This window comes from Salarias fasciatus, chromosome 7, assembly GCF_902148845.1.
Source record: "Salarias fasciatus chromosome 7, fSalaFa1.1, whole genome shotgun sequence".
Classification (NCBI taxonomy): Eukaryota; Metazoa; Chordata; class Actinopteri; order Blenniiformes; family Blenniidae; genus Salarias; species Salarias fasciatus.
In genome coordinates, this window is record NC_043751.1 from 26,435,606 (window position 1) to 26,462,879 (window position 27,274).

The window sequence follows — 27,274 nt, forward strand, 5'->3', positions numbered from 1 at the left end:
TTGAAAGGAGAGGGGGGTCCTCCTCCTTGTCCCCTCCTCCTTGACCAGCCCCCTTTCCCATGGATCGTATTACGGGAGACTCCAGCCCGGAGACATCTGCTCCGATTCTAACAACGGAGCGCGTCCCCGCGTCTCCTGCGGCCGATCCCGTGTCCCGTCGCGCCCCCTCCTCCTGCTCCTGCTCCCTCTCTCCGTTATTTGCGCTCAGGAGGAGCCACCCTGCAGGTGACCTCCAGGTTTTCTCGGGCCGCGGTTCCCCCCGCCGCCCCTGCTCCATCCCTCCGGTGCCACGGCGCGGCGCGGCGGCTCTCCCGGCGCGGTGCCATCGAGCAGCACATTTCTTTTTGTCTGTGCGCTCGGCAGGCTGCTGGCTGTGGGCTGTGCAGGCTTCGCATCCTCTCCTGCTGCCGGCTGCGTTTCAGTTAGAGGAGAGGCGAACGAAGGGCGGATGGCCAAAGCAAATATCTTCATGTCTGATGTTTGAAAACGCCTCATCCGGGGGATCTTTGGTTTGATTTTATTTTTGGTCTTTTGTGCGCTTTTTTTGATTGTTTTCTGCGCCATGGAGTCGGTGGAGAAGGAGTGTGGAGCGCTGGGTGGATTATTCCAGGCCATCGTGAACGACATGAAGGTAACACACTTGTAATTTGAAGTAGACATGGGTTTTATCGGACCTTTGTGGTTACACAGTTGCTGTTCTGACGCGTATTTATACTGCCTTTGTCTCTTTCACCGGGTCCTCCCCCACTTTAAACGGGGCTGCAGGACAAATTGGGGTCTGAAACATGTTTCCCTTTGTGTTATTTGCATAATGTGCAGCATGTATATCAGACAGTGGTTATATTCAACACTTGTGTCAATCTGGCCCTTCAGTTACTGCACGGATCTGATGTGAATTAATCTCAAAACCACTGAGTTTGTGGCTTTGTTCAGTCCAGAAATCGTGATCAATAATAGAAAAAGAATGTTTATAGAGTCGGTGCTTTTCAAAAAGCTAAAGTGCAGGAACAGAGGAAGGATCAAAAGTGTGTGAGGGTGTGTTGTGATCTTTGAACAAAATGATGGGTACCATTTGACCCCAAACAACTGCTTCCTCACTGGCCCAGCCTCCATGAGGTGTCAGCAACACAAAGATGCTCCCAAAGAAATAAAAAGCTCCATCACAGAAATAGATGTGGAAAGTTATTGATTTGTATTCCTGATGTTTGGCCTTGTTGCAGGAGATTACCACGTTTGCAGAAAGCTGTCATCTCACATTTAACTCTCACTCTGACAAACACACTGACTCAGCTTGCAAGTTTATAAGAAAAGACAACATTTCTGAATTTAAAGATCGTGTCTTCTAACGTCTTCTGCAGGAATTACATGTCTAATATTCTAATATCATCTTTTGCTTTGATGCCAGTGTGTGTGTGTGTGTGTGTGTGTGTTCGTCTGTGTTGGGGGAGGGGTTGAGTCAAGGAAGTTGAACCGGGTGGTCTGTTGTTGTTCATGACAACAGATGGAAAGTGTGAATGTATTCATCCGGCCTGCACTTTATTCTCATTGTCCGGAACACTCGTGATGCTTCCAAAGTGTTAATGACAGAGAGCAAGTCGAGCATCAGCTGCCGCCTCCAGCCCAACAGATTTCTTATTGATCACTGGCTCTCAGGACCGCGTTGCTGCTGGACGGACTATTTATGGGCCCCTCGCTCGTCAGGCTCCAGTGAAATCGGCTCTCGGCTCTTGGCAGCGCTGGTTTTCATTTCATATATTTGCCTTTTGTGCTGCGCTCATTCCAGGACTGGCGAGAGACATGGGCTGGTGGAAAGAGGCGGCCTGTGTATTGATAAGCAGTGCAGATGAATGAAGCTGAAGCCCTTACTCAGCACAGTATCAATGTCCACTGTCTGAGACAGACATCTGACCTCATTTCTGCCGCCTGGCTGGGCCCAACTCGCTTTACAACCCCCACCGACAGCGACATGGCTTTCCTGTGCTGATGGCGCTGATTGTGAACAATATTGGAGCACAGTGCACACTTTCCGGAATCGTGCACATAAAGCACATTTAAATAAGTAATGCGGTCCTCCCTTTGATTTGAATTCTGTGGAGACAGAATCCGCGGCTACAGGCTGTACCTGTTGGTTATATAACTGTCTGATGGAGGAAAAGACATGAAGGAGTAGGAGGCGGCAGAACAGTGGGGAGGTGGTGAGAAATAGAAGTGATTCAGCTGGATTACATCAGGAGGCGAGAGTCAGACCATCAGTCAGATGAGACCCTCATGCCACAGAGATGCGGGGATGTCATTTCAAGCCCGCATGTGTGGGAAAGCAGCCACCTTTGAAAACTTCCTTGAAGACTGTCTACTGGCTCCAAGCAAAATGCTCCTGAACTGTGGACGGAAGGGAAAGGCCTCTCTCTCTCCTAACTTCCGTCTTTTCATCCCATCGCCTCCCCGCTCGCTGCTGGGTGTGGATGAAAATATAAATGTACACCACCCCTCCGTCCCTCACTCCCCATGGTGCTTTGCATGTGTCCCTCTTTGCCTGCTTCGCCCCCCTCCTCCCTCAGCTGGCTTGGCAGAGCATCTCCCCTGCCCCTGGGAGTCACTGGTCACACAAGCTAATTAGACACCTGTTGAAGACAAGTGCGAAGAGCGAGGCTGGGAGGTTCACGGAAAACATTTTCCTTTTCGGAGATGAGGGCTCCTGAATCACTCTGTGAGGCGGAGGAGTTATCTGGGAGAAGCTGGGAGTTGAACTCTGTCAATGCCAGAATGGAGGTTAAACCAGAAGTGATGAAGAACAAGACTCTTTCCAGATTGCTCGCTTACTATATATAGTCAGGACGTGTAACCCCTTTTGGCTCCTCTCCATCAAAGGGGCACATGAAGGTTATGCCCTTCCTCTCCTTACTCCCGGGCTCAAGCTTTCGCTCTAATGGGATCTTGCCTTGAATGTGCGTTATGTTTGGCTTCTGAGCTCGTAGCTCAAGGCACCGTATGATGATCCAGGGCAAATCTAATCCAGATTTTTCAAAGACAAGCCCCGACTACCTGCCCCCCTCACATAAACAGTCATGATATGAGAGCTTATGCAGTTCATGCGTGTGCATGAGACTTACCAACACGGGAACGGGCACATGCACTTAGGCTGATTGATGACAATATAACTTAAGTGAGTGCTATGGAAATATATTGACCTTTTAAAAGACAAGTCAAAGCGAAGAGCTCCTCCACCAGCATGTGGATAACCCAAGGGTGAAACTACTGAGTGAACCTTTTCTTCTATGTGAATTTACTCTCTTATTCTCATGAAATAATGAGAACATGCTTTGTGTTTTTGAGTATCTGATAGAGCAGGCATGTGAACAGAAAAGGGTCCTTGGTGAGGTATTTTCTCTGACTTAATTGTTTTTCTTTTTCTTATCAGAGCTCGTACCCTGTGTGGGAAGACTTCAGTGCCAAGGCCACCAAGCTGCACTCTCAACTCAGGTGACGAGCAACGGCCTGCGAGCGGTGCAACGCTCCCGGTGGAAGTTCCCGTGCAGTGTTGACAAAATGAACGTTGTGTTTACAGGACCACGATGCTGGCGGCCGTGGCCTTTTTAGATGCCTTTCAGAAGGTGGCAGACATGGCCACCAACTCCAGAGGTAAGGAAAACACGTTTTTTCAATCAACTCACTTACTGTAAAAGCAACAACAATGAGATTCAACACCTTTTGAGGGGGTTTTCTTTGACTGCTATGGCACACTGGACTTCTTTTTTTTTTTTTTAACTTAACTCTATGCCGCCGTGAGGAAGTGCTGTGCACGTTAACAATTATTTTTGCACTTGCAGTCTTAGTGAGTCTCCAGAAATCAACCAGTTCTTTTGACATGTGACTGTCCTCTTTCACAAGACAAATATAATAGGTGTGTATCTGATACAGTCAGTCCCAATAAATTTTCACCATTCTAAGCTCAGGCAGCTCTCCACCACAGCCTGTATATTTATAAAAAAAAAAAAAGTTGAAGGATCCTCATAACACACTATATTAGAAATGCAGTTTGGCCCACCCTGGTCGGGAATCACTGGCATTTCAGAAAGTTTGCTGTGAACGATGGGTGCAAGACTCTCTGCTGCCTCTCATGACATAATTCTGCCCCATGAAGAAAGTGGGGGTGGTGTTCGGGGAGTGAGAGGGGAAGGCGGGGTGAGCACAAAGAAATGAAAATCCAAGCTTATTGTTTCTTTGGCCCTAATGAGGTCTGCTGATCTGCTTTGTCACCCGGCAGTAGACAGGCCGGCCGCCCGGCCGGCCACGGAGGCGGCTGATTAACACAGATTTCTTTGGAGCCGATCGTCGAGAGCAGTATGTAGGTCAAAAAAATCCTGCAAACCCAGGACGGCCGTGCAGGCGCTTCTGACACACGCACAAATGGAGAAGCGTGCATGTGCACGCACAGCACAGCCACACACACACACACACACACACACACACACACACACGCTAATATTCAAAGAGTGACAGCTGGTAGCCGGCCACCTGACCCCGCAGGTCACATACCAGCATGCTTTTAAGCAGTTCGTACTAGCACTGACCACTTACTGCTGAAGAAAATAAAGAGGCATTTTCTTTAGCGGTGTTCACAGATTGTCACCGGTTTAACTTCCACAGACTTTCCAGACGAGTTTATAACCATGGTGACACATCAAGCTTCAATAAACGATTCCTGATGTGGGCGCGCACGGGCTCTGCAAGTGAGGCAGGAGGTAGAATAGGGTCAACCTGCCGGCTGCGAACAGTTGGCAGCCTGCTCCAATAAAAAGAGGGGTATGGACCATGGCAGAGCACGACTTCAAAGCAGGAGCACAGTAAAAGAGGGGGGAATGAGCACAATGATGGATAGACCGAGCAGAGATGAGAGGGAGATGAGAGAGAGAAGGGTGAATTGAGTTTTGCAACTATAGGCACGTAAAATCCCTGTAAGTGTGTCACTCACACACTCACTCTCCTGCTCCTCTGCCAGGGACATTAACTTTAGGATTAATGTCATCCGTTTCAGGCCACAGATGAGTGATGAGAGAGTTCTGCAATTAAAGAGGAACTAATGAAACATGGTTCAGACTGGAGCTGGGTCTTTGATGGACAGAAAATGAAGCGGTCTCGTCTTTGTGCTTCTGCCACACTTTTAGAAAAAACGTTTAGTAGTGTGTGTTGTTCTTGGAGATGATCAAATGCTATTCTTGCCAAAACAAAATATGTCACATTACATGGATTTAGATAATATTTTAAAAGCAACTGTGATTAATTCAATTGATTATTCCTTTTCGTTGCACTGTTATGATGCAGTAAAGACATAATTTCAATAAGTTTGTGAAAGCTTTGTTTAAAACCATTATTTGTGCACATCGGTCTTTGCAATCAAGTCAAGAGGTGTTTTTTAAAAATATTCAAAATTTCAGAAGTTCAGTGGTTTGAATCGCAAGCAAAACAACAGACATCAACACAAAAACATGACTGGTAAATTAGTACCTTCAGTTTTGATTTTATACACTGAGAGTAGAAACAAGCGTCATAATTTAAAACAGCTGTTTGACAGCTTAAAAACATTACATGAACTCAGTTTTGTCAAATGAAAAACAGTATTTTAGCCTCTATCAGTTCATCATAATTCAGTGGATGGCTCTGTTGTTGCCACATTAGTTCAAAGTTGGCGTTAGATAACTTAACTTGACATTTGTTATAAATGTGGAAGAGCCAACCCTTTCATCTTCAGTGAATCCGCCATTACATTTACATTCTGAGTGGTTTATTTTTCATCATAGCTCTAAACATGAAACTAGGGCATTAACGACTTCAGCTTTTTTCAAGTCGACTTATCCGTCAATAAAGTCGAGGTCGAGTCGACACGTCGTGATGACGTCATCACACTGACAGAGGGGACAACACGGACACACAGCTGTCCAGCAAAGAGCAACTTGTAATAAAGTTCACTGCAACGTAGCCATGTTCATTTTAACCCTAACAAAACAAAGGGTAACACCGTGAGTTTTCTTTTGCATTTAAAGCAGCTTCAGCCAAGACGCACCGTGCTTGTCTGCATCATGTTTTGAAAAAAAAAAAAAGTGCGTTGTCTTAATGAAATAAATACCAAAATAATCAAAACCCAATGGCTGCAAAAAATATAATTCAATACTGGTCTTGCTTGCATGGTTCACAGAACATTGGTTAGACAACAGTTTTAACGTGAAATAAATGGAAATTATACTTCAGAACCGCAAATATGCACCAATCAGAAACTAACTTCAGCTAGCAACTCTCAATTAAATAAATAACAAAATAATAAAAACCCAATGTCTGTCGGGATTATATCTCAATACTGGTCTTGCTTGCATGGTTCACAGAACATTACTTAGAAAACAGTTTTCAACGTGAAATAAATGGAAATTAAAAACTTCAGAACCGCAAGGTATCAATGAGAAACTAACTTCGGCGTGCAATAAAATTCAAGAAAATAGAACTCACCAGCCTCTAAAGATAAAGGGTAAAAAATAATCCTTATTGCTGTAATATTAGTAATCCTACTCTGGATCATCTTCCCTCACAGTCTTGGGCTGCTCCATGTTTTCATCCACATGCTGGATGAAGGCTGCGCGCTGTCGGGTGAGAGAGAATAACCTGCGACTTGTCGACGTTTCTGTTAATGCCTTACATTAAACACACCAAAATATTGTTCACTATGAATTACAAAAAAAACAAACAAGAAGCTTATTCAGGCCTGCTATATAAATTGTTGCCAAATATAAGGCATGTGGTCTAAAAACCGATCAGCAAGATGCGCCAATCTGGCCTCCAACCTTGAAAAAAAAAAACCCACATTGGCTTTATGTTGAATTAGTGGTCATTTACGGTAGAAATTATTGTTTTTGTTTTTGTTTTGTTTGTTGAAATTGTTTTTTGTGAAAATATAGATGTTTTCATCACATGAATTCTGTGCTACAACATAGAAAATCGTTTAAAAGGTAGTATGGCATTATTCCACCGATCCGACCAACTCCAGATGAAATTGCGGTTTGCTGAACTAAAGAATGAAAAAACAGTCACATTGATCATATTACTTTCGTCTCATCAGTCTGAACTGTAGCTCTTAACTGTACTGTATTTTACAGCTTTCCTGAAAATGAACATAGTTTAAATAACCCCTCTTATATTACATTTGCCTTCTCTTCACTTAAAAAAACCCTGCTTTGACCTTGTGTGTTTCACTGTGATGTGTTAATGTATTCCATTGTTACATTTCAAAGCTTCCTCCCACCAGCTGTCTTTTGTGATTAGAGTCACTTATCAGTATGAACAAGGATGTTAACCATTAACTGTATACCAAAACAATTACTATGATTTCTTGTTATTATTTCTCTGTATTATTGGTGGCAGCTGTGTTTCGTTGTTGATCTGTCACAAAGTATTTTGCGATTCACCAACTGGATTTAGTCTCTTTTAGACCAGACGGGCTCCTGCTCTGCCCTGATTTGCCCTTAACCATGCGTGCCTTTTTAATTCCATCCATGGGAGCTGTGTTAGTCTCTGTGTGCTTCGGAATCCAGGCAATTAATTTTGTGAGCGCAAATGTCAATATTTATTTGTGCTGGCCCGTGCTGATCGGGGGTAACCTTTAAACTCGCCTGGAGATGCAGTCAGCTTCGCCTAGTTTCCAGCAGCTGCGGCGCTCTGCTCCCATTTTCTTAAATTTATACCAGCATCCAGATGTTCCATGTCGCCTTGCTAAGTCGAGACTCTTCAGGAAATGGAAGACAGAGTTCAGTGATTACGCGCTCTAGCTGTTTCTCTTCACTTTCTTTCTGTGTTCCTCGCGTTTGGCCCAGCGTCTGCACGGCCATGTGGGGCTGACGGCACGGTGGGGGGGGGGGCCGGCCCCGGGGCCGTGAACTGGCGGCCATCACCGCCGTCACCCCAATACCCTCTCGTGCTCGGGGGCGTGCTGCAGCTGCCGGCACAGCTGGAGGTTTCGTCGTGTTCGTCTTCTGCCTCCTTTAATCTACCGACGACGCGCTCGCCCTGTCACCTCTCACTCTCACACATGCTCCATAAAACCGTGCGCGTTCCTGCCAAGCAAAGCAACATTTCCCCTCATTCAGAGCTTATTGATCGACCCGGGGGGAGCGGATGGCTATTAAAAAGCGGATTTTATGATCTCCCACACAAACGTTTGTGTTGCCTTTTAATGAGAGTGTTGCTTTCCCATCGATACATGAAGACGTCTCTCCGCCGTGAGACGATCCCCGCTTTCCTCACCTCATTCAACCTCCTCCCTGTGGCTTGGTGTGTCAGACTCCTCCGGCTCGTGTTCATGTTCTGACTTCCTCCTGCCCGTGTTGTCTGTTTTTAGAGTTTACGGTCATGGCCGTGGCGTCAGCGTCTGTGTTTTATGAAGCAGCTGGAGCAGTCGGCTGCCAGCCGTTCTGGCACGGCGTCCGACGGCGCTGTTTCTCTAAGCCGCGCTGATGGATCGGTGTCTGAAGGCGCGTCGGACTCTGCACACTCGCGGCGTGCATCTGGGTTCAATAAAGGTCTGCAAGCCGCGAAGACTATATTAGACGGATGCATTCGGAGAACTTTCGGCTTGTAAATGTATGTTTCATATTTCGGCAGACATTGTTGCTGTCACTTAGCTCGAGGTCCCTCTGTTTTCGGGCCGTTTTATTGTCGGACTGGTCAAGCCTAATGGATTTGGGTGTGTTGTCTAGAGCATTGCTTTTGTTTTATTAAATCATTATGCAAAGATGAAAGAGTGAGCCTATCTGTTAAGTGGTGGACTACGTCTGGTATCTTGTGCTGTCAGGCTCGAAGCCGTGTGTTGTAATGACGGTTTGCAGGCTCTTTCCTTCCCATTTTTGGACATGCTTGAACCGGTTGGATGTCAAAGAGCTGGTTATCCATGTCTAATGGTCCGTCGGGGGGTAACATGCGTGCTCCATATTTTTTTTGGAGAGTGAGGTGAGTCTCATGGGGGTTTGCGCTGACCGGGGTGGGGGTTGTGTGGTGGCAGTGGGATTTCCACAGCCCTGGGTATCCAGGCTAGGCAGAGGCGTTCTGCTAATCCTCTTAGCCCCACTCTGTAACACACAGACACAGACTGCCTTCCCTTCCCTTCCTGATCAGCCACCCCCAGCTTTAAAAATTCACACTCCGGGATCACCGGTCAGACTGCCATGCACCGCAAATTTGTGCTTGACACTGGTGAAACCTTTCTTTACATCTGTGCCTCAGAGCCAGTAGAGTACACACATTTCAGCGTAATGTTCCTGCGGGTCGCTGGGAGCCTTCTCTGTCTGACTCTCTTGTCTTTTCCCTCCTACTTGTCCCGTCTGCACTCAGTTGAGGTATGCTAGTAGATCAGTGTGTCAGCGAAGCAGTAATCTGCTTGGCCGCTGTACTTCTTGGGGTTGGCAGATGGGACGGATATCCCTACCCGCCATCTGGACAGCCTGGCATGGACGAGATGCGGCTGTGGCCTAGCGCTGAGCGAGATCAGGGGATTACTGTCTTCCGTGCTATCCCGGCAGCGCAGCTATTTTTACGGACATGTCAAATAATGAGAGTAGCCATGTGACCACAACTGACATCCATCAAGCTTGGCATTTTATGTACAACCCTGATGGGAACCTGTGTGTTTTCTGAATTCATAAAATGAGCTTGGACGTGCTGTACATGGTCATTCAGTCGCAAAGACACTGACACATTACGTTGTGCTCTGACATTGTGGTGATTGCATGCTCGGCTCTTCGGGTATGCCATGATGACGTCCATTAGATGTGGAGAAGGGCCTCTTATTTTTTACTACAGCTGTCCACTTTGTCTGTCAAGTCAGAGCTAAACTGTTTGTGAAAAAAAAAAAAAAAAAATCTTCCATGTCTCGCTCAAAGGCTGAATGTGGTCTGCCTGTAAGGGAATGTTTTCCAGCGATTCTGATGACTGTATGCAAAAAGTGGAGGGCAACAGTGATGTGAGGAACAGATGAAAAGGGGAAATAATAATTGGAGAGAAAACACATTTTTTTGGTTGAGCATACCTTTCATTCTGGGGCCGAATACTAAGCTAAGAAGACAAACACGGGAATGGAGGGGAACACTGTGTTCAGCCGTATCCTGCACATGAACCCGGCGCGGAGCGAGGCTGAGAGGGGAGGGAAAACACACCAGAGAGTCCAGCGAGGGAGTGTGAGGGAGGACATCAGAGGATGAATTTGAAGGAATACATGCGCAGCTTCTTTCAGCTGAAGCTGCTGTTTGTCGAAGACAGATTGATGGGTGTTCAAAGTTCTTCCAGTGATCGAGTGAGAGTCTGCGAGGGCCAACGGTTCCAAACGATAAAAAAATTTCCCCTTAAAAATCTGATGATAACTTCTCCAGCCATCAATTATTTGATTTAACATGGATTTCAATGTGAGGCAGACAACAAGCGCTGTAATTGGTCAACACATTGCACAATTTAGACGCATGCAACACAATACAAAATAAAACCATAGTTTTAGTCAAGCCAAAGTGAGCTTCATTGTATTTTACCCGAAGTAAAAAGAGAGAATGTAGACAAAATATATCAATTAAAACAGAATAAAAATAAGAGAATAGAGAAGATTAGCAGGTAAAAGAATGCAAAAGCTTTTTAAAATAGCAGTTAAAAAGCTGAAATGTGCAAAATCCAAAAAAAAAAAACAAAAAAAAAAACATCCCTGAACATTTATTGATTAATTTAACTTTATTTTGGTGTAAGTCATATAAAATATGACCTTGGACATCATACAAGTTTGGTGAGCATGAATTATGATCAAAACACTCAAGTTTTTCTTTTCAGATTTGTTAGTGCAGACTAGAAATTTCTTTTTAAAGTTTTAGTCAATTATTCATCTCCAATTAGTTGATATTTGCACAGATATGTGTTTGTTTTGCATGCTTGACATGTTTAATTTTGATGTTTTTTTAATCATTTATTTGGTTTAATGTCTAAAAAGTGCAATATAAATAAAGATCAATTAACTGACAGTAAAAGATCAGCGCCTAAATTTAGTGAGCACCTTACGGTTTTTTCAACAAAGTCACATTTAGACAGTGACGTGTTTTATTTAGAGAGCATGAAGCCTGTTCAGAATCATACACTTGAAGTTCTGACCTTGAGTATACAGAGCCATCAGTCCAGAGGAAACTGAGGAAGGGTGACTGTAAACTCCGCTGAGCGTAACCTTAAACTCAGCCTTCAGACGGCGGTGGCGCTTATGGAACGCTGCTTGAGGAACAGCAGCAGCAGCAGCAGTCGTGTCAGCATTGTTTTCAAATGAGCATAACAGCATTTACTCAAGCCGAGCAAACGAGCTGGCGCAGTCATTGTCAACTGAGACAGAGACAACTGCACAGCGTGTAAAGCAGGGAAACCTGAACCGACCGACTGACCTAACTCCAGGCTGGTGTCTCTCCTCACACGTTCAGGTCTGGACTTCGGCTTTCTGAGAGGCTCACCAGGTCCTTCGGCTGACGGTCTCTGAAGACTGTCTTCCTTTACTGCACATTTTGTTGTTTTTCCCTCTCTGTAACCTTTTTTCATCTCTAATGAAAAGCACATGTGGACAAGAGGTGGTGATTATTTTTAGCAACATTTATGTTTGTGAACAGGAAGCTCCTCCAGCGGTGAGCTATCACTTCCTCCTCCTTCTCCTCCTCCTCCAGTCTGCTCCTAATGCACTCCAGAACATGTTTATACCACGTTAGGAGACACTGGGGTCTGTCTGGGGGTGTTTTGTGCTGCAGAGGTGAAACTTTCTGTGCGCACTGTCTGGCCAGGCAACAATGGGATGAGTGTGTGTTTGTGTGAGACTGAAACAATTGATCTGTAGGTCATTTCCTCTGCCTTCCACTCCACATTGTTTTCTGGTAAAAAGAGGAATTCCACTTTTAAGGGAGTAACACAAAGGCTTGGATTTGGGTTTTGGTTTCTACAGTAAACACGGCACACATGTCCACTCCTGAGCAAACTCACATTTATGTAGTTTAGGGTGCTGTTCGGCTTCTTGGCTGCTTCACTGCGAGAGTTAACTCTAAAATGTTTTCCTTTTTTTTACATAGTAATGCATGCACATTGTCAGAGTACATTTTTTAATCTATAAAATCTGCACTGCCATTTACACAATATTTCAAGTAAAAATGCTTTGAATTTGTGTTTTCGTTTCATAAAAGTTTTGAATTCACAAGGCAATGGAAGAAATGCTGAAAACAATGATGTTTTCAAGTTGGGTGTTTAGTGGGTGCTGTTCTTTGTTTTTGTAATGGAAACACACACGACGGCAGAGAACATTACACTATAAACATTAACAATGGCGAGTACACAGACATTTGTATGGACAGATGACGGAGCTTAAATTACTCTTCCAGCTGACTCTCCACTAAAAAACCGCCGAGTCCCAGGAGAACAGCGACTGAGGCAAACATTGTTATTGTCCTCCTGCATGTGCAGAATAACCGTTTACTACAGCAGTGGTGTGCATGCGCAGTGGCGGCGTTGCAACTTTTGGAAAAGGGAGAGTTTGGATTTGAACTAAAACTGAGTATTTATTTGTTGAAAAATAAGATTTGCTGAACTGAAATAATTGTTGCGCTCTTACAGTGTTGATGGACAAAAGTTTTAAAGGGTCTCAACTTTCTCAGAAAACTTCTTCAGAGAGATACAACTCAGTTTCATTGTTTCAACGGATTTGATTTTTCAATCAGTTCATTGATTTTCAGGGAGGCTGGAATTTTTTTAAGGTATTATTTTTAATTTGCATCAACAACAAGGTAGCCAATCCAACAGAAAAAGATGAAAGTAAACCTCTCCAGCAGTTGTAAGTGAAAGGAATATGTGTGCTTTATTCACAATTCTCCAAGTTCTAGTGAACGTAGTCAAACAGACTTAGTTTGTGTTATAATCATAAAAACATAGTATGAAAAGAGAATTATTTCACTTTCAAGTGGGGCTCGCAACATGAAGCACATTTGAAATCAGAGTTTCGGGAGAGTTTCTCAAAAGACGTCTGCTGTCTGTGCCTGTCAACCACAATTTATGCAGCTTGAATTATATCTGCAACTCCTTTGCTGCCGGCATACGGCACAGATCTCTTGTTCCTCAATCCATGTCCACATGCGGCTGTTTTATCCTCTGCTCTTCCCTTCATCAGAAGCTATTGCTCCCTAACCGGCAGATAGAAGGGATGGATGCTGCTTTATTTATGATGCCGACTGCTCCCAGTGTGCTCCTCCACCAGGTCTCCTGCTGTGCTTTGAAGTAAACGCCTGATGTTGTGAACCTATGATGTTTCGTCAGGTTTTGAATCCAGACATCTCGACTCAGTGTTTGCTTGACTAGTAACTAAACAAGACTGTCGTGGTCGACAAAATAGCATCATCAGAAAGTGCAGTTTTTTTTTGTTTCTTCACTAAAGAACAATGTTTCTGGTAAGTTTATCTCTTTTCCTCGGTCATTAAAATGATATTTAACGGGTTTAATATGGGAGATGTTGTCCTGGCAGTGCTTGTTGCACCTGCCACAGCCAACCAACACTTCCGCTGCCCTCTGACTGGCCGGACCCACCCGGCGCTTCGGTGGTGTGTGACCTCTTTCATCCGCCCCTCTCCTCCCGTCTTATCCCACGGCCCCTTTCATCCGTCTGTGGCCTTCACTGTGTCCCTGCCAGTTCACATTCTGTCTGACTTGAAAAGGTTGAGGGAGGGTAAAGGCGGGAGGCTTAACTGTCTGTGCCAGCCGCAGTCGGCTCCGTGGCCGAGGTGCCAACGTCAGGAATCACTGTTGTCCCACGGATGATGGAATTTCCAAAGCTTAGCGGCGGCTACGTGTGAGTCTCATGGAAAAAAAAAAAAAAAAAAAATAGAGAGAGAGCGAGAGATTTCATGTACCTTGAAGTCTCACAGTAAGGATGTTCTGTACCTTTGCTTTGTGCAGTGAACATAAACATGCTTTATTGACACAGGAAGCAGAGAGAGGGGTGGGAGTGAGGAGGATCAGCCAGAGCTGACTTCAGCTTGAGGACTCATGTCGGGACACGGGTCTAACCAGCAGAAGATCTCTCCAACTCGGTAGCTTGAGCACTAATGAAACCTGAGCTCATCAGCAGGGTTTCGATGCTGAATCAGAAAGTGAAGCCACGTTTCCCATGTTGAAGACATCAGAGAGTGCAGCCTGTGGCAGTTTAGCCCCCGGCTCCCGGCTGCTGGCAGGAGAACCCCCCTATAAAGCAGGCCTATTAAAACTCTCCTCCTTCCCCAAGGAGTCAAAGGACTTAATCAGAACCAGATATCTGGATACAACCGCTCAGTAAACGCGTCGGCCACACTGTACTGGTGTTGGTGACTGAAGCTTAAGTTTCCCACCAGACCTCTTTATTAGAGGCTTGACCTTTGTATCAACACTCACACGTACTTTTCAACATGTAAATACGTTTTGGTAGTTTATCTTTCTGTTCGGCAGGCATATTTAGAAAGGCGCCATCAGTTTGAAATGCATGCATGGCGACGGTCCTGCAGCGAACCGCACATTGCTTCCCTGTTGGGTTGTTCTCAGTTCTAAGATATATGGCTTGGGTTTCATAATAGCTCTCTTCCATCCTGGTCTGTGTTTTGCTTTATTCCTGCACGTGTGGGTGTCTGCTCTGAGGTCGGGCTAACCTCCCTGCCCTCAAAGTCCCTTGTGGTCTTGGTATGCAAAAATAATCACTTTTCCAGTTCTTAGGCACTTTAAGCCAGCGTCTTTCTGCTACAAACTCAAATATTGACATATAGACGGTGGAACGGTTTAGCAGCATTTATCCGGGAAAGCCAAAATCACAGGATGAACGAGGAACTGAAAAAGACAGATCACAGAGTGATAACTGCCTTCAAAGGAGGAAACGTCCTTCAGCTGTTGCAAGAGGTTTTGTAAATTTGGCCAGATATCTGAATTTCGTGGGATGGGTCGTCGGCATCGCAGCGTGGATGTGCAGCTCGCCGTTGGGGTGAATCACTGTCTCCGTCCGTCCGGTCGAGGCCAGAGGCCAGCCGGGCTGTTGGACATGGTCAGGAAGTCTCTGAACCACCCCAGGATGTAGCTGTCAGCTGATTCCCGCTTTTGGGAAGGGAAGACAGAGAAGAGGAGACGGGAGGGAAACGGCGGGGAGGGAACTTGGCAGGTGTGGACGGGACAGGACAGCGAGACTGTCTCCAGCTGACGGCGACATTGAAAAGGTCTGTCATCGAGATGCAGGGGCTGACGTTACTCTCTCTCTCTGTCCCTCTTTTCAAGTCTGCACCCTCCGAGAGCTAATTCACAGCTGTTGCGTCTTCAAGGAAGGAAATGCATGACCTGCGCTCGCGCACGTGGCTTCACTTGCCCGTCTGGATTTCTCATCAAGTTTTCACACTTGACCTCGTGAATCGGTGCAAATAGAAGTTCTTATGTTACAGCAGTGCTGTCCTTTAAAGATGGATGCATCTTTTTGCTATTTATAGCAAGAGCTCAAGGTGTCAGTTTCAATACGCTCCTTCAATCACTTCCTGCTGGTGTTTAATGTCGGCACGTGTTACAGCTGGATGACCTTTCACCTCTCACCACATTCAGTCATCTGAAAAAGGAAAAAAAAAAAGAAGCAAAGCGGCCATGCCACGACTCTCCCTTCCTCTGTCTGAAATGCAATCACATCCAAGTCCCTCCACATCTGTCCTTGGATAATGTCTCTGTGAAATAGCATGAAGATCTGTCAGTCGGCCAACTGCTTGAACAAACTGATCTCAGCGTAGCGTAACCCAGTTTCTAGGGAAAAGAGAACAGATCTCACCAGACAACAATCTGGTGCATTCCTCGCGTTTCATGTTGGTTGTATTAACCTTACGTTTCTTTCATTCTTACTCTTTCTCTCTGCGTGTTTTTGTGGCGAAGGTTCGGGCTGCTTTCTCTCTCTCTCTCTCTCTCTCTCTCTCTCTCTCTCTCTCTCTCTCTCTCTGTCCCCTGTATGAATAGTGTTTAGGAAACAGAGAGAACAGGAAAGGCAGAGCAGGCAGGGAAGAATAGAGGGATATCCCCTTACAGGGTTCCCTCCTTTTTCCTCCAGGATAAACGGGGTGAGAACTTCGGAAAGGGTGGGGGGGGGGGGGGGGGGTTGGTAAATCACACCACCTGTCCACAAACACACCTACGGACACACGCAATTAAAACGTCACTGATGAATAAAATGATGAATGGTCTGAGTTTGTCTGCCGCCGAGCGTTGGCCTCTCTCTTTTCTGTGTGTGTCTCAGTATGTGGCAAGAGACGTTCAGATTAGCCCTATGTGGGCCAGATTACAACAGGATCAGTGCTGCCGCATATTACACTGGCCTGTGAACCATCAGTGAGACAGTGGGACAGGCTGGGCTTTAGGGGCTTAAGACCCCATTTAATTACACTTCAGCTGAGAGGAAAAGTACAGTAAACAATTCACACAAGCTGTTGATTAAACCGTGATGAGTGGCAGGCATGCAGTCTTGAAGTGCCAAAAGGGAAAAATGAAGGAATGAGGGATGGAGAGCGTGCGAGGCTTTCAGGCATTTGCTTTCCCCCAAACAAAAGTGACATTTACTCTGTGTGCCCTGCTCTTCCGGTCAGCACGTGTCCACCTAGTGGCAGCAGATAGAAATGTCTCTCAAACTGAGGAAAAGAATGAAATAATTCCATTTGACAGGAGAGAATTAGACCTGTCAAAAAGCTCTCCTGCTGTGTTATATCTTCAAGGGGAAAAAATCATGTTTTTGGAGGCCAAGAGGCATATCTATGATGTGTAGTACCAAGCTCTTACACACAAAGTGACTATTTGCTCCTCGTGTCGTCTCTCTAAGGTGCCACCAGAGATATTGGCTCAGCCCTGACAAGGATGTGTATGCGACACCGCAGCATAGAGGCAAAATTGCGCCACTTCACCAAGTAAGTGTCACTTGTGTTTTTGTTTTTACCCCTCCACTGCAATTTTCTATCCCCTTTTTGCCCCCGAGGGAATCATTGTGTTCCCAGGTCCAATCACATTTCTCTTGACCTTCCTCTCGTTCGGATGCTCTTCGCTGAGAGTTTTTGGGCTGTGGAAATAAGGCTATTTGTTACAGCTTTCATTGTCTGACTGGATCTTGTTATGTTGTCTCCAGCGCTCTTATGGAGGGCCTGGTTACACCGCTCCAGGACAGGATAGAAGAATGGAAGAAGACAGCTAATCAGCTGGACAAAGATCATGCCAAAGGTGAACAAAAAAAAAACAAAAAACAGAAAATGTTTTTCCTACAGTGTGTTTTGAAGACAGTATTCATAACTTTTTGTTTTGACCTTCTCTCTGCAGAATACAAAAGATCTCGTCAGGAAATCAAGAGAAAGTCGCTGGATACAATAAAACTCCAAAAGAAGGCAAGAAAAGGTGAGGAAAACTTTCATGAGCAGCACTGTATTGTTTAGCAAGAGGATGGGATTTGGGGCCTTTCTGTGTGGCGGCCATGGGTTTTCTCACACAGCCCCAAAAACTGTGATATCTCAGATTTACCAATGCGTGTGAATGTGTGTGTGTGTGTGTGTGTGTGTGTGTGTGGTTGTTTATCTCTTTGTGTGTGCCCTTTCCCCTGCCTTTGTCCATAATGAGCTGTGCTTCTGACTCTGATAACGCGCCGTGAAAGATTGATGCGTGGAGCTTTTGGGGCTGATATACTGATGGAGCCTGCTGAGCAGCGGCCTCCATGCTGTGCTAATGTCTAATAGTGGACTAGCGCCATCTAGGGTGGAGAATGAGAAACGGTTACTCGCTCAAATCAAAATGCCTGGCACACTTTCGGAGGCTCCTCTCCAGCTTTGGATGATGCACCTTATAAATCTAAGGAATTAACTTCTTACCCAGCTGTGCTTGCATTAGCCCCCACTGCTGCCTGTAATTAAACTCATATTTTCAAACAGTACTTTCATATCCCAGCAGTACGTGATAGACATAAACATGCTTTGTGCGCTGAATAAATCCAAACACAAACGCTGCCTGTTCTCCTGTCTCTCCTCCTCCCCCTGCCCGATACTGCAACCCTCCTCTATTTCTTTCCGGCTGTTTACACTGGCTGTAGAGCTTCTAGGTACGTGAGCTGTACTTTTCCCCCCCAAATGAGAGCTTCTTGTGTTCAGCATCAAAACCATCTCCAGAGCAACCTGCCAGTCAAAGACAAACACCATGCAATCTTGCATTTTTTTGGTCCGAGAGTGAAATATGTCGACATTTTTGAGTCGGCTGTGCTCATTCTCATTCTCATTCTCTCTTCGGGGAAGATTGGCACGCCTCTGTCGTGGCGTAAAGTGGCCTGCCGGCAGCCATTTAGCTGAGCTTCGCACAAACACCGAAAACATAGGGAACAATAAGCAGTTTGAGAATCCATCAGCTGGTGCCTTCAGAGCACATTAACTCTCAATGTTTTCTGTAATGCTTTCAAAAACACAGTGTAGGGTTTGTTTACATGTGTTTTTAGACTTTTTAAAGCCAGAAAAGCTGGGATTTGTCAGCTCATTTTGACTTTCAGCAGCTGAATGAAAAACGCAGACATTACTAATTGTTATTTATCGGTACAAATTCTAATATGACATGCAGAAAATAACTCAGGGAAGTAGAGCCATTTGGAAAATAGAATATATTTTCACCAAAGTAAAGCTCTTAAAACGAGAACCAAATACATCAATGCCATTTGATATTTCAAAATTCTTGAGAAGGCTAAATAAAAAGACCTAAGGCACGCTCTTCATGTTATTTTACTAACAGGATAAAAGAATGTTCATAATAGGATGGTATTTTGCAAAGTGTCGGCTTGCCAGAAAATGTGACATGAGGAAGGTGTTTGCATCAAGGACAGGTTGTTAAATGCAGCCGCACCAATTTCAGTGTTTTAATAAAGTGAGAGACTCAGTTTTAGCACCTGTAGGACAGCAATTCATCCATTTGAATAATAGCAAGTTTTATATTATGAAGCAAATTTATGAACCTAGAAGCTGGCAAGCTGTCACATTCTCATGGAGCTCTGCAGTTAATGAGTTCTTTATTAAATGCAGGTGAAAAGATTCGATTAACTATTCCGATAGGTGTTAAAACGTACGAACAGCTGCACAACAAATTTGCCGGGAGCGTCTTGACAGAGAGCGAGCGGCTCTGGTCATGCAAGCATGACAGATGTATGTACCCGAGTTTGAACGACACCTCTGAAAGTGTTTTGTTTACTCGAGACAAAAACTACTAACACAGTAACTGCAGGGTGTTCAGAAATGACTGGCTGATCATCTTCATTTCATCCCCCTCTCATCGCTCTTCCTCTCTCTCTCATCGAGTTCCGCTGTGGTCTTGAACGACACTAGTTTTTCTAATCACATCCATTTCAAACAAGTTGCATTAACCGAAGACATGCTTCCTCTCATTGCCACGTACGTTTGTCATTGTGTTGACCTGTAGCACACAGCACGTTGTCATTATTTGTTGTAATCATCTTGACTCTTTCTCTCCTCCCTTCCCTGCGGACGCCTCATTTCACTTCTATAATTATCACCCTCCCCTTCAAATTTTCAAACTGTTTTCATTCCTCCTCTCTCTCCCTCTGTTTACTCGACTCCCTTCACTGGTGTCCTCCCTCGCCGCTCCCTCCCTCCCTCCCTCCCTCCCTCCTCTTGTGTATCCGTGGCGCCCTTGCCCTGTTGCCCCGAGCAGGCCGGGGAAATCTGCGCCCCCAGCTGGACAGTGCCATGCAGGACGTCAGCGACTTGTATCTGCTGATGGAGGAGACGGAGAAGCAGGCGGTGCGCCGAGCCCTGCTGGAGGAGAGAGGACGCTACTGTACATTCATCAACTTGCTGCAGCCTGTTGTGGTGAGACACCCCCGGGAGAAAAGGCTCAGTGGCAGGACATGCTAATGACAGATTCCCAAGACGGGGTAGAAGATGTGTGTAAATGTTGGTGGTCATTTAGGGCAGTAGGACTCCTTCTGATTGGCTGAATATGTTGACCTGCAGAGCTTCAGTGCACGGACTATATGTTTGGCTCTTCTTGGTTTGTTTAGCTTTTGCTCTGTTTCGTTCCAGAATGTAGAAATCGCCATGCTGGGGGAAATAACTCATCTCCAGCCCATCGTTGACGACCTTACTGTGTTGACTGAAGACCCGCACAAGCTGCCGCCAGCCAGTGAGCAGGTAACACTGCTGTAGTGCTAATTCCAACGGAGATCTTCCAGTTATTTTGTCATTCAATCAAATTTGCTCTGAGTAATTGTGCCAGTAGTAAATCTGCATATTTCCAATTACTTTCTTTTTTGTCAGCAAAACAACTAAAACCTTTTTTTCAAAGCCAAAAATAATTTATCCCTGAGTGATTAACAGCCGGTATTCTTCCAAAGCTTTTGTTTTCTGCACTGCTACTGTTTGTATTCATTAGAATAACTTTGTTACAGACTAAGGTTTCAACCGAGTTTCATGAATGTGTAAGCTGAGTTTCCTGCTGTTACTGGTGTGTGTTATTGAAGGTGATCCGGGACCTGAAGGGCTCTGACTTCAGCTGGTCCTACCAGACCCCTCCTTCCTCTCCGAGCAGCACCGGCTCCAGGAAGAGCAGCATGTGCAGGTATGTTGTGCTAACACACGCAGTAATGGACGAGACGAGTCGGTGTGTCCGCAGGACAGCCACGGACACACACAGTTTATCACACATACTTACATTTATACATACAGGAAATTTAGAATCAGCAATTGACCTAAAAAAACGGGTCTTTGTTCATCCAATGAGAGCAGTTTCACTTTCAGTATGTTACTCAAGGACACTTCCACATGTAGATAGGGGGAGATGAGGAATCCAACCTGCAACCTTCCGATTGAGAGATGACCACTCTACTAACTGCTACCACGAAAGACTGCAGCGAAAGGGATTGTAATAATTCAGTTCAATTTACACAGCACCAATTACAGCACAGTCATTTCAAAGCACTTTTACAGAAAAAAAAAAAAAAACACAATTCCACATGAGCAAGCAGACGAGGCGGTGGAAAGGAAAAACTCCCTTTTAACAGGGAGAAACCTGCAGAGGCAGGCTCAGACGAGGAGGCTTTCTGCCGTTCTGGTTGGGGTTAGGGGATAGAAATAGAGATAATGATAGGACAGAGACAGAGAGCAACAAGCAGCAGACAGACCGTGAGAACAAAGTCGGTTACGCATTGTTGTGGAGGGACACAAAGCTTGCTTTAGGTCGGGGGTGACACAAGCAAAAAGCAACAAACAGAACAGATGATGACAGAGTTACTATAAAAAGCACTTTTTACTCCTCACCACTTCCATAGAAATTTGGCTGAAATGAATATTTTTGAACTATGGGATTAAACCAGGGCAAAAGCTCAAAAAAACACATCATGTACAAATCTACAAATCTACAAATTCTGCAGAGAAAGCCGACCAAACCCAGACTCAAACCAGGGAAGTTCTCTCCATGAGGCGAGACCACTCATCTTTCCACTATTGTGTAGCCAACAGGAATGTCAAGTGCTGAACATATTTTGTCTTGAACATTTATAATTCTTCTTTTTAAAAAATACCACATTAGTTTTTATATGAGCTCAGAGAAAAAAGCATTACCCTTTCAGCAGAGGAATCTGAAAACTGCCCTCTAATGTCAAACTCATATGCATATGTCGCATATGCATCAGTCTGCAGTGTGAAGGTCAAGCTTCCACCTGACATAACACCGACTCCAAAACAAACTGGAGAGGATTTTTATGACTCTCCGAAATGATTACCCACTCAGTAATAGCAGACTAAATCTGAGAAGACATTTTAAATTTAGATTTAAGGATGCTTTCAAATGCCTCCAATGTCCCGGTGACATATGCGCCTTCAGCTCCGCACAGCCGGATGCCGGTGACGGTGACGGCGACAGTCGGCGTGCAGGGATGGCTTGCCAGCTCCTCGGCTCTTCCACCTGGCAGATTTGTAATTCTCAAGCTCCTCACAGCCAGATTATGTCCAAAGCTTTCAAATGTCACAGTCTGGAAACAGTGAGCCTCGATAAGAGCCAAAATCCAGGTGCTCAACATGACCGATGGAAATGCCGCATCAATTTCTTTAGAAGAGTGTGATTCCACATCTTTCTTTACAAATTTAATAATCCCAACAGTGGGGAGCAGAAGCTTTGAACAAACTTGGTCACAACAAGTCGTCACCTTGGTTTTTGTGTTGTGAGTGCAAACATGAGCCAGTCGCACCAATTAAGGCTGAATTCTGGGAGCAGTTTTCTGTATGTGTGACAGAGTAACAGGCTTCACTTTGAAATCCCACTGAAGGCAATGTTTTTAAAGTAAATTAACACTTATTCTGTGAGTTTGGGGATTTTACCAGTAAAAAGGCAAAAGAAGAAGAAGGTTTTTGATGGTAGGATATGAGAAAACATGCTTTTTTATATCAAGACGCTAAGAAACAGAAAAGGAGATCTAAGGATACTCTTTAGTTTTATGGTTATTTAGTTTGCCTCATTTATCTTGGAATTCCTCCCTAAGCTTCATCCTTGAGAGCAAAGATTAATGAGGAATGATAACTTCAGAAATATTCCAGAGGGAGGGAAGGGAGAAAAGCACAGAGAGAAGGTGAGAACCGCACGTTGCAACTTTCAAGAAATGCGTGGGTGACAAAGAGAAAGAAACGCTGAGTGAGAATGACAGAGCATGGGGGGAAAAAAAAGCCCAAAGACAGCTGTTAATGTTCAGAGAGAAAGATAAATCAAAGAAGAGAAAACTTTTTAATGCTCTTTGATGCACCGAAATTAGGAGAATGGCATCATTTAGAAGTGCTGCCTTCATGTTCACTGCTTTTGTGATCAATTTTTTATTTAACCTTTTCTGTTTTTCGAAAAAGTTACACATAAATCCTCCCAAAAATAAACTGCACAAAAAAAACAAACAAAAAAGAGCAACTGTTTAACATGCATGCTAGTTGTGTTTATACTGATGTGCTACCTTTCCTGCAGCCTCCTCCAGATGCCCTCTGCGGGAGCCCATCGGCTCAGCAGCGTCTCCTCCCACGACTCAGGCTTTATTTCCCAAGATGCCAACACCCATTCGAAGCCTCCGTCGCCTATGCCCTCTGATATCACCAGCCAGGTAACAGCCCCAGCCATGATACGAAAGTTTCTGTTTTTTATCAGCAGGAAAACTGTTTTCTATTGCGGCAAAAAGCAGGAACAAAGTCGTTTTGTTATCTCAAAGTTTTCTTCGACGGCATGACTTCAGGGCAGGAAGCCATAGCTGCCGTCTAAATACTATAATTCACTCGTTTTAACAAGGCTTTTCCATCTGGTGTTTTCAATTTACTTTTTTTTTCACATTTGCATTTTGAGCTCGAGTCTGTACTCTTGCTCTCGATAGTCGAGCATTGAGCGTTTCATTTTTTTGCTGCAATAGAGCTTTATCAGTTGCAAATGTTGAATTTTTATCCCATTGGAATGATAAAGTTATTCAGGCTCTCACGGTCTGAACACATTGCAATACACAGAACACACTCAGCAGCACACCAGCACACCAACTGATGCAATGTTCTTCTGAATAAATGATCTTACAGGCTGCTTTATTTTCGATCTGGGCTGTAGTATATAGATCCCCTCAGAGAGGGAAAGAAAAAATTCCCTCTTTCTAAAGCTCATCAACACTCTTCTCCAACTCTCACCCTATACCTATACATTTCTCACACCTGCATCTTTCTCCTCATTTCCTCTACAACTCCACTCTTCTGTACTTCATCTCCCCTTTCCCAGAAATCAACAAGCTCAGCCTCCTCTGAGGCTTCAGAAACCTGCCAGTCTGTCAGCGAGTGCAACTCTCCTACAGCGGTTAGTACTGCATGCATCTCTCAACAGTATCCACTTGCTTTGCTGGACACGCACACAGACACACACACACACACACGGATGCAAACATCGCACGCACATGCACACACCCATACACTGATTTGCATTGCATTGTTATCTATAGCTGAAAGAGGCCCGTGGGCTCCACATGAGAGCTGCAGTGCGGCGCAACCTGGACGTCTCATCGATGTTGAGCGCTCTGACTCACACTTGTCTATCCATTTCGCAGTTTGGCTCATGCTCATCCTTTGGTACCTTCCGCCCTGCTTTCTCTCACACTGGCACCATCAGGCCTCTCTCTGTCATACTTCCTGCGTCCCCCACATTTAACCACTCCCCTGGATCCAACACCCCCTCACCCACATCAAAGGTTCCTAGCTGGAAGGTTTGTTTTCATTTGCAATTTGAGTTTTGGGTTTTTCCTTTTTAAAACTTTGTTGCTAATCTGCTTTGTTTTGTTTTTCCGCTGCCATTACGAGATGTAGTTTGACCTTACCTGTCCGTCATGCTCGGTTTTTTTTTTTTTTTGGCCTTTCCTCACGAATGTGTGCGAATCTAAGATGGCTGTGGCATTTAACATTGACATTGCTTATTGCAGTCTGCTCCACAACTACCGCGCATCTAACAAGTTCATGAGCCAAATCAGCAGCTTCTATATTTAACTGGCTGTGCGACTGTCAGATGGCAAACGCTGGTGATGCTCAGTGTGAAGACAGTCTCATTATTCTGTCTGCTGCGGCTGCAGGACTGGGCCAAATCGAGTTCCTGTGAGCCGTCGCTGGCCAGCACTCTGCAGCGTAGGAGGGAGTCTATGGATAGGATGAGAGAGCTGGACGCTCCACCCAGTCCACAGGGGTATTCTGGGATGCAACCAGATGATCTCCACAGAGCGAGGAGTGGCCCCGGATCCATTACAGCCAAGGTAAGAAGTCTCCAGGGAATGAAAATGTAAATGTCAGAGTATAAATTTGTGTGGCTTAGAAATTGTAATGTGGTGAACTGCATATGTAAATTTGTGCTAATCTGTATTTCGTGTGTGTGTGTGTGTGTGTGTGTGTGTGTGTGTGTGTGTGTGTGTGTGTGTGTGTGTCAGCATGGCGAGCCCCTCTCTCCAGCAGCCAGTACTCTGGCGATGGTTCTGACCCGAGGCTTGAGCATGGAGCAGCAGAAGAGCAGCAGAGACTCCCTGCAGTACTCCAGTGGCTACAGCACACAGACCAACACCCCGTCCTGCTCGGAGGACACCATCCCCTCTCAAGGTAACAGTGAGCCTGAGTGGAGGCAAGATACCTCCACCGTCTTCCAAGCTTCCAAACTGCTTTTCTGTTAAATGTGAGAGAGAATCTTTGAGCGATTTAAGAAGTGCTGCGCTAATTGTTTTTATTGCTTCTGCAATAAGTTGCTACAAGTTCTTATGCAATATTGTAGCTGCAAATTAACTCCTTTAAATAACCATTGTTGTAGATATTCTCCTCATTCAGTGGAGAGTAGATTCTCACGAGTCCCTTCTCTCACCTTCAGGTTCTGATTATGAGTGCTACTCCCTCAATGGGGACGCCGACAGCGAAGGGCAGGCGGACTTTGACAAGTCCTCCACCATCCCACGTCACAGTAACATCGCTCAGAGCTACCGCCGCATGATCCAAACCAAGAGGCCGGCCAGCACGGCAGGCCTGCCTGCAGGGAAGAGCCTGCAGGGAACCGCCAACGGCTCTGTGGCAAACAGCTCCGGACCCATCGCCTCAGGGACAGCCACCATCCGACGGACGCCATCCTCTAAGACTGGGGTGAGACGTACGCCATCCACGTCGGGGCCCATCCCTATCCGGCCCCCCATCGTCCCGGTAAAGACCCCAACAGTGCCAGACTCCCCCGGGTACGCCAGCCCGTCCCAGTACCGCGTGGGCAGCGAGGAGTTCCTGTACGGTGACGACCTGTCGGCGAGTGACTACATGAGGGCCTCTCCGAAGCGGATGAGCCTCCCCGACACGGCTTGGGGCTGCGGGGGGGCCGGCATGGATCGGACTCTTAATGCCCAGCAGGCCCCTGGCATGGGCACCCTCGGCTCTGAGGAGGACCCTCTGCTGGCTGCCAACCGCCACAGCCTGGTGGAGAAGATAGGAGAGCTGGCAGCCAGCGCCCGCGCCCTCGGCGAGGGTCAGTTCCCCTTCCCCAGCTCGCTGCCGGGGGATCCGGCTCAGCAGGAGCCCTCCTCCGAGACGCAGGAGGACAGGGACATGCTGGTGTCTATACGCCGGGGGGTGAAGCTCAGGAAGACAGTAACTGATGACAGATCGGCTCCCCGGATCCTTCGGTAGTCGACGGGGGGGCGGGGGGAAGAAGCTGCAGAGGAGCAGCTGCCGTGCCCTTATTTACAAACTGAAGCTTTGTAGTGAAACACAACAGCACTCATGTAATACATTAACCGAGGCACAAGTGAGAGAGGTGATGAAACGTGGTGAATGAAGGCCAGTCGAGTAATGAGTGACCATGGACTATGTTGAGTCATTTCATGTCATGTATGTATTGCGTACGTGCGAAGTAACCCTTCTTTCTTTTTGTTTTGTTCTTGTTGTTTTGTTGTTCTCGGTGGCTGTGATCCTCTTCTCCCTGTGTGACCACTTGTTTCAGCCCAGTTTGTCCCTTTAGACGCATCGACTTACACATCAGTGGGGATCCTCTATTTTTTTTTTTTTTTGCTCTTATGATTACAATTATACTGTGCATTTTTTTTTTAACTTAACACAGCCACCCGTCAGTGGAAAGTGAAGGACGCAGCGCTCTGTGAGCCTGTCTGTGTGTTGTGTTTCTCACTGTTACTGTACAAGTACCGTATTACTGTTTTGTTTCATAAGCTGAACAGCAGCTGTGTAAGTCATGTAAAAATAAAAGCAATATGGCAGCGTTTTTATTGCTATACTGTACTGTCACTATATTCTGCAATTAAACAGGCTTTTTACTGTTGACTGGACTGCTTGAGTCAGAAAATATAACTTTCAAAATGTTGAATTTTGCATCAATATGTTGAAGGCTTTAAATAATCCAGTAATTGTATTAGATTGCTGACGTGTAGAGCAATGGTTAATACGTTATGGAACAACAAAAATTAAGCTTTACTCTTCGTACGCTTTTGAAATTTTATTAGAATTTTATCTCCTCGGGACCATTTTCTAGTTATTTTCATACTCGGTATTATATGATTTGTCAAGGACAGCAATAATAACTTTCTAGCTGTGCAATGTAATTTTATCCCAGAATCCAATTTTAAACTTTTAGCAGTCTGATGCTGTGTTTCTGATCATTCTGCAGGGGAGAGCGGGGACAGTTGTAACATTTTTTTTTTTTTACTTTTCTGTCAATATCT

General features: G+C 45.4%; 1 protein-coding gene across 4 annotated transcripts; it reads left to right on the plus strand.

The window, feature by feature from the left end:
* The first annotated feature begins 64 nt into the window (after positions 1 to 64).
* Positions 65 to 26,873, plus strand: mtss1la (MTSS I-BAR domain containing 2a). 4 transcript variants are annotated; one of them, XM_030095489.1, is made up of 16 exons: positions 65 to 631; positions 3,419 to 3,480; positions 3,566 to 3,639; positions 16,880 to 16,964; positions 17,180 to 17,271; positions 17,368 to 17,442; positions 18,128 to 18,136; positions 19,744 to 19,901; positions 20,115 to 20,222; positions 20,552 to 20,649; positions 23,035 to 23,167; positions 23,818 to 23,892; positions 24,140 to 24,295; positions 24,656 to 24,832; positions 25,004 to 25,169; positions 25,432 to 26,873. In XM_030095489.1, exons 1-16 carry the CDS (start codon positions 563 to 565, stop codon positions 26,226 to 26,228), a joined length of 2,334 nt encoding a protein of 777 aa, XP_029951349.1. In that variant the 5' UTR covers positions 65 to 562; the 3' UTR covers positions 26,229 to 26,873. The 4 variants fall into 4 exon arrangements, with proteins under 4 accessions (XP_029951349.1, XP_029951351.1, XP_029951350.1 ...); XM_030095491.1 differs by lacking the exon at positions 24,140 to 24,295 and having other exon boundaries at positions 25,432 to 26,228; XM_030095490.1 differs by lacking the exon at positions 18,128 to 18,136 and having other exon boundaries at positions 25,432 to 26,228.
* Positions 26,874 to 27,274: the final 401 nt, after the last annotated feature.

Bases quoted from the DNA above. Each gene is read 5' to 3' on its own strand.
- mtss1la (XM_030095489.1), top strand. From the start codon at position 563: ATGGAGTCGGTGGAGAAGGAGTGTGGAGCGCTGGGTGGATTATTCCAG. The intron at 20,223-20,551 runs GTAACACTGCTG...GTGTTATTGAAG, and splicing joins TGCCGCCAGCCAGTGAGCAG to GTGATCCGGGACCTGAAGGG. The intron at 23,168-23,817 runs GTAACAGCCCCA...CCCCTTTCCCAG, and splicing joins CCTCTGATATCACCAGCCAG to AAATCAACAAGCTCAGCCTC.